The sequence below is a fragment of the Balaenoptera acutorostrata genome, chromosome 1 (assembly GCF_949987535.1).
Source record: "Balaenoptera acutorostrata chromosome 1, mBalAcu1.1, whole genome shotgun sequence".
Lineage (NCBI taxonomy): Eukaryota > Metazoa > Chordata > Mammalia > Artiodactyla > Balaenopteridae > Balaenoptera > Balaenoptera acutorostrata.
The window spans coordinates 55,635,613-55,642,677 of NC_080064.1; the positions used below are offsets into that span (position 1 = coordinate 55,635,613).

The 7,065-nt window shown below is 38.5% G+C and overlaps 1 protein-coding gene across 1 annotated transcript in view; it reads left to right on the forward strand.

The window, feature by feature from the left end:
• Positions 1-6,223, forward strand: part of UBE2U (ubiquitin conjugating enzyme E2 U) — a 64,969-nt gene extending 58,746 nt beyond the window's left edge. Inside the window, exon 10 of the mRNA XM_007164331.2 lies at positions 4,992-6,223. Within this exon, the coding sequence (XP_007164393.2) occupies positions 4,992-5,173 (182 nt within the window). The 3' untranslated portion in view covers positions 5,174-6,223. The remainder of the gene's footprint in view (positions 1-4,991) is intronic.
• The last annotated feature ends 842 nt before the right edge of the window (positions 6,224-7,065 follow it).

Genomic DNA, 7,065 nt, shown 5'->3' on the forward strand with positions numbered 1-7,065 from the left:
ATATAGTTGCTTGTAGTAGTCTCTTATGGCCTTTTGTATTTCTGTGGTGTCAGTTGTATTCTCTCCTTTTCCATTGCTAATTTTATTGATATGAGTCCTCTCTCTTTTTTTCTTGATGAGTCTGGCTAAAGGTTTATCAATTTTATCTTCTCAAAGAACCAGCTTTTAGTTTTATTGATCTTTGCTATTGTTTTCTTTGTTTCTATTTCATTTATTTCTGCTCTGATCTTTTTTATTTCTTTCCTTCTAGTAATTTTGGGTTTCCTTTGTTCTTTTTCTAATTGCTTTAGGTGTAAGGTTAGTTTGTTTATTTGAGATTTTTCCTGTTTCTTGAGGTGAGCTTGAATTGCTATGAACTTCCCTCTTAGAACTGCTTTTGCTGCATCCCATAGGTTTTGGATCATCGTGTTTTTGTTGTCATTTGTTTCTAGGTATTTTTTTATTTCCCCTTTGAGTTCTTCAGTGATCTCTTGGTTATTTAGCAGAGCACTGTTTAGCCTCTATGTATTTGTGTTTTTTACTGTTTTTTTCCTGTAATTGATTTCTAATCTCATAGTGTTGTGGTTGGAAAAGATGCTTGATACGATTTCAGTTTTCTTAAATTTTCCAAGGTTGGATCTATGACCCAAGATGTGCTCTATTCCGGAGAAAGTTCCTTGTGCACTTGAGAAGAAAGTGTATTTTTCCGCTTTCGGGTGGATTGTCATAAAAATATCAATTAAGTCTATCAGATCTATTGTGTCATTTAAAGCTTGTGTTTCCTCATTTATTTTCTGTCTGGATTATCTGTCTGTTGGTATAAGTGGGGTGTTAAAGTCCCCCACTATTACTGTGTTACTGTCGATTTCTCCTTTTATGGCTGTTAGCATTTGCCTTATGTGTCGAGGTGCTTCTATGTTGGGTGCATAAATATTTATAATTGTTATGTTTTCTTCTTTGATTGAGCCCTTGATCATTATGTAGTGTCCTTCCTTATCTCTTGTAACAGTCTTTATTTTAAAGTCTATTTTATCTGATATGAGTATTGCTACTCCAGCTTTCTTGTGATTTCCATTTGCATGGAATGGCTTTTTCCATCCCCTCACTTTCAGTCTGTATGTGTGCCTAGGTCTGAAGTGGGTTTCTTGTAGACAGCATATATAAAGGCCTTGTTTTTGTATCCATTCAGCCAGTCTGTGTCTTTTGGTTGGAGCATTTAATCCATTTATGTTCAAGGTGATTATCGATATGTATATTCCTATTACCATTTTCTTAATTGATTTGGGTTTGTTTTTGTGGGCCTTTTTCTTCTCTTGTGTTTCCCACTTAGAGAAGTTCCTTTAGCATTTGTTGTAAAGCTGGTTTGGTGGTGCTGAATTCTCATAGCTTTTGCTTGTCTGTAAAGCTTTTGATTTCTCCATCGAATCTGAATGAGATCCTTGCTGGGTAGAGTAATCTTGGTTATAGGTTTTTCCCTTTCATCACTTTAAATATGTCCTGCCACTCCCTTCTGGCTTGCAGAGTTTCTGCTGAAAGATCAGCTGTTAACCTCATGGGGATTCCCTTGTATGTTATTTGTTGCTTTTCCCTTGCTGCTTTTAATATTTTTTCTTTGTATTTAATTTTTGATAGTTTGATTAATATGTGTCTCGACGTGTTTCTCTTTGGGTTTATCCTGTATGGGACTCTCTGCGCTTCCTGGACTTGATTGAGTATTTCCTCTCCCATGTTAAGGAAATTTTTGACTATAATCTCTTCAAATATTTTCTCACACCTTTTCTTTTTCTCTTCTTTTTCTGGGACCCCTATAATTCGAATGTTGGTGTGTTTAATGTTGTCTCCAAGGTCTCTGAGACTGTCCTCAATTCTTTTCATTCTTTTTTCTTTATTTTGCTCCCTGGCAGTTATTTCCACCATTTTATCTTCCAGGTCACTTACCCGTTCTTCTGCCTCAGTTATTCTGCTGTTGATTCTTTCTAGAGTATTTTTAATTTCAGTTATTGTGTTGTTCATCACTGTTTGTTTGCTCCTTAGTTCTTCTAGATCCTTGTTAAATATTTCTTGTATTTTCTTCACTCTGTTTCCGAGATTTTGGATCATCTTTACTATCATTACTCTGAATTCTTTTTCAGGTAGGTTGCCTATTCATCTTCATTTATTTGGTCTTGTAGGTTTTTACCTTGCTCCTTCAACTGTAACGTATTTTTTTGTCATTTCATTTTTTTTTTTTTATTGGTGAGGCTGTATTGCTGTCTTACTGGTTGTTTGGCCTGAGGTGTCCAGCAGTGGAGTTTGCAGACAGTTGGATAGAACTAGGTCTTGGTGCCAAGGTGAGGACCTCTGGGAGGCCTCACTCTAATTAATATTCCCTAGAGTCTGAGGTTCTCTGTTAGTCCAGCGGTTTGGGCTTGGAGCTCCCACCACAGGAGCTCAGGCCCTACCTCCAACCTGGGAACCAAGATCCTGCAAGCCGTGTGGTGAGGCAAAAAAAAAAAAAAAAAAAGCAAAAAAGGAGCAGTACAATAACAAAGAATAAAAAACAAAATAAAATTAGAAGGATAAAAAATATATTAGGAAAAGTAAAAATATAATTGAAACAACTGGTTGTTGGGGGTTCCTCCCGTCCCCTTAGGTGTCTCTGGTCCCCCACCAGTGCCTGGTAGGTGCGCTAGTTGTGCAGAGGCACAAATTCCACATCCTCCTAGTCCACCATCTTGACTCTGCCCTCCAGGGCTTTGTTTTTCTAACTGACCTCAAACTGATACAGAAGTGAATGGAAATAAACCACTGGGCAATAATCAGAGCCCACCAATCAGAACAGAACTTAGTATCTTCACTAACTAAATTATTTTAGGATTAGAAAAAATTTTAAGAAGCAGGGTTTTGAGGATCCATCCCAAGAAAGGCATACAAACCGTAAGGCAATTAGAATTTGTGCTTCTGTAACTTATTTTAACATAGTAACAAAGTTATTGTTATTGATTCCAATCAGTAAATCCAAGGTTTCTCAGAACAATTTATAATGCTTAAGATTTTCTGGAGGAAGAAGGTTCAAAATAATGTTTACTTTTTCTATGTCATGAGGAAACATTTTTATGTTTGTTTTGCATTATGCTCTGCTAATCTAGCTAAGATTTCTTTTTATGCTTCCTGGGAGTGTTTTTTGTTTTGTTTTGTTTTGTTTTAACAGCACAGGAACTAAGAGGGCAAATGGTCAAGGTCATTGACTCCCAACATTCATTCCACCCCAACAACTGACTACCCAATCATGGTAATCCCATTTCCCTTGCCAGTGACTAGTTTAGGAGTATGGTGTGACACAACCCAGCCTGAGAGGAAATATACTAGGTCCTTCCAGGGGTAGTTTTCCTACTCTTAAAAATGAGACCCTGGAGAAAAGACCCCTTTATTCCTCTGGATGTTGCTGTGTCTGATATGAGTACTAGAATGGCCACATCTCTCTTGCTGTGAATCTGAAGATGAAGACAATGCCAGAGATGGTAAAGCAGAGTAGTGGAAAGAACTTGTCCTGAATGACATGGTTGAGTCACTGTATCATTCAGTCCTGCCCTACCTCTGATCTCCTTCTTCTGTGAGATAAAACATTTCTCTGTTGTTTAAACTGGTTTGAATTGGGCTCTGTATTTCTTGTGACCAAAAGCATATGAATTCAGAACAGCTCAAACATGGTTAGAAAGAAGTATCATTAGTCCATCAATGATATGTTCATAGAGAAGATTTTCTCAAGGGAAAGACAGAATTTAATTTTAAATTAATAATAGCTAGAGATTAATATTAAAATACAAAAATAAAAACTCAATCTTTAGAGACCTCAGGCCTCTTATAGGATGATGGCAGCTGTCTAAACTCAAATTCCTCTATAAATCTTTCCATAAACCAAAGAGACCGAGAGAACAATTCATTCATAACCCTTGTCTATAGCACAACTGGAAGACAATGGATGTTACAAAGTTCATTTGGTACATAATTGCAGAAATAAACATATGAAACCAACAGAATTTGTCCTGGACCGCATGATGGGCAATGAATTAGGTGGCAATAATTATGCAGGGAGAGGAGAGTACAGTGGGGTTTTAGGGGTAGCAGAACATAAATAGCACCACCTAGGGTTCATCCCTAGAAAGCAAGTTCCCCTCGCTGAGTGGAAGTATTGAGAAATATTGATACTATATCTATATTCTTCTTTTAAAAGATAATCAATTTATTTCCCTGTTTATAAGACCTATGCAAGAAAGATGAAACTTCTTTGTGTGACATATGAGGCTTTCCTAACCTGGGCTCAGCCTGACTAGCCAGCTCCACTGAACTGTCCACACACTATAACACAGTGATTTTGGATCCCATGGACCTAGGATTAACTATTATTAGCTGGACGTCCTTGGGCAAGTTACTGCAGGCTACTCAGTCTCAATTTCCTCATCTTTAAAATAAAGGTAATAATACCTGCCCATCATAAACATTGTGTCTAAGTTATATTTTACACGTAGCACATGCTTAGCACAGCACCTGGCAGAGCATAAATACTGAAGCGTCAACTCTGATTACCTCCAAAGCTGTCAGGTTCGCTCATGCCTTTGTGCCTTGGTCTGTGCTGTGTCCTTGATCTAAAGTGCTCCCATCTCCCTTCTCTGCCCCTCTCTGTTTGGCAAATTTCTCCTTCCCTGTCAAAGTCCAAGTCTGTTTTCACTTAGACACGGTGATTCCATCCTTGTGCTGCCGAATCACTCACGGACACCTTTTCCCTTACACATCTACTGGCACTTAGCAGGGGCTCAGTAAATGTATGAGCATAGAAAGATTGACCAAAAAGGAAAGAATGATTCATGACAAATAAGTTCATTGCAAAATGTGATATTTAGAAACTTTAAAAAGGTTACTTGCATTCATTTAGATGATCTTAGGCATTATGCTACAAATGCAGGGACACTTTCTTTTTATTGTTTTTCCTGCCATGTCTATTAAATTGCAGTTTTTTGTATTTCACATTATAGTTCAAACTTTTCCTGATTCACAAACTGAAACAGATATCGTCACAAAGATGGATGAAACAAAGGAGCGGTGGAAGATAAAAGTTTTACCAGATGATGTTAGCACAAATGAGCCATGGGAAGAAGAAGTGGAAGATCTGGTTGCCTGGACCAACACTCTTGATACAGATGCTTTGGAAGACTAAGCCTAATGCTCCAGGATTTAAAAAATTAACAGCCTCAACCACAGCTCAGCTTCATGGAGCAACTTTGGAAGGCTCTCACAACTTGGATTCCATTTTTTTTTCAAGTTGGTCACATCCTATCACTGCAAGAACAAATTAGAAATATAAGTGCAAATCAGCGAATATGTTGTTTTGGATTTTTTGAACTCTCCTTCATTGTTTGACCCTAAGTTAGCCAAGTAGCAGTGTTCATTGTGGTTTTCCAATCAGTGGTGTTATACCCAGCATTGTTAGGCTACTGGACACACATTTTTGCAGGCAGAACTTGGGTGAGGAAGAGGCTCATATTGGAGGGGAGCACTCAGGAGCTTCAGAGCCTGGACATTTACCCAAGTAGGGAATCTATGCATTTATCTCCATGTACCTGGTTTAGTGTCTTTTTTCCTCTGTATTCAAGGGATGAGATGTCACCTGTCCAGTCCACCATTGTTCCTCTTCTGTTTTCTCCCAGAGTCCATGCTCTATTTTCTCTTCGACCTTAACTAACCATCCCCTCCGATTCTCATATCTTTATTTTCTCCCTCTCTTTTTGCTGTGTTACCCCAATCTGCAAGTATACTCGGTTCTCTCCTATTCTAAACTGTGTCTCTACCTTTGACCCTGCATTTTACTTCCTTCAACACTATATCATTCATAATTTCTCAGATTAATAGTAATCTATCATTTGCTCTATTTCTGTAGTTCACTTCATGTTTGTACCCAATGCACAATAAAATCTATCTTCTGCTTGTACTACTAGGTTAAAATTCACTATGATCACCAAAAATTTCCATAGTGCCCCAGTTCAACAGATACCTTATCTTACTGGGCCTCTAGGCTATATTGGATATTATTGATCACTTTTCTCTCTCTTTTTTAATGTTTATGGCCTTGCCTTAAGAGAGACTTCTTTTTTTCTTTTTTTTTTTTAAGAGAGACTTATTTTGAGGCTTACCTACCTACACACGCAGTTCTCCCTACAAACACCACAAATTTATGTATCTATCTATCTATCCATCCATCCAACCTTGGATCTAGGTATTAAATAGGTCTCTCCCTTATTTCTAGAGAAACTGATTTTAGTATTTATGAAAAAAAAGACAGAAGCTCTGTTATACGTACTTTGATGTCTGGGCACTTCCCTGGCTGGTAGATATTTCCAAGTCTGCCTGTGGTAGTTCAGAAAATAAGGCCTCAACAGGTTGTAGTGCCGGACAATTGTTATCCTTCCCAACCAGGACCACAAAACTCTGGCAGCCATCTTGGATCTCCCCCTCCTTTTATCAGAGTCAAAGTACAGCCAAGAGCCAATTTCACAACCCCCACCCAGCTCGGTAACAGTTACAGTTCTTCCTACATCCAATAAAAGAGCCACTGTGAATGGCCTGTCTCGTACCTCATTGAAACTATAGACTGTAGCTCAAAGATGCATCTTGCTGATGGTCACAACAAGAGTGGCTGGGCCTCTGACTCGTCTGGTGGTTTTCTAGGAGGGCAAGCATGTGGAGTGTCAACAGATAAATAGCAGTCACTGAGGAATCAAACCCGAAAAGACCAGAACAGTCAACGAAAAATATTTCCGTGATATCAGCTGCCTCATATTGTATTTTGTCTTGTCTATTTAATCTTTTCTTTCAGGACAAAGAAGTTACATTTGTTGCTGACTTTTCCTGCAACCAGAAGACTGGGAGCAAAAGTGCGTGGTGCGGGGAGGTAGGGAGAGAACCAGTCTTTGGAATGGAGACATTAGTTAACAGAACAGGATAGTTAATTTAGTTACATTCACTGTATCTCTGGCTGTTCATTGGGGGTCTCAGTAGGGATTTCCCTTCTATCCCTAGCCCTTGGTGGAAGGTTTTTTGGGCTCTAGTCCA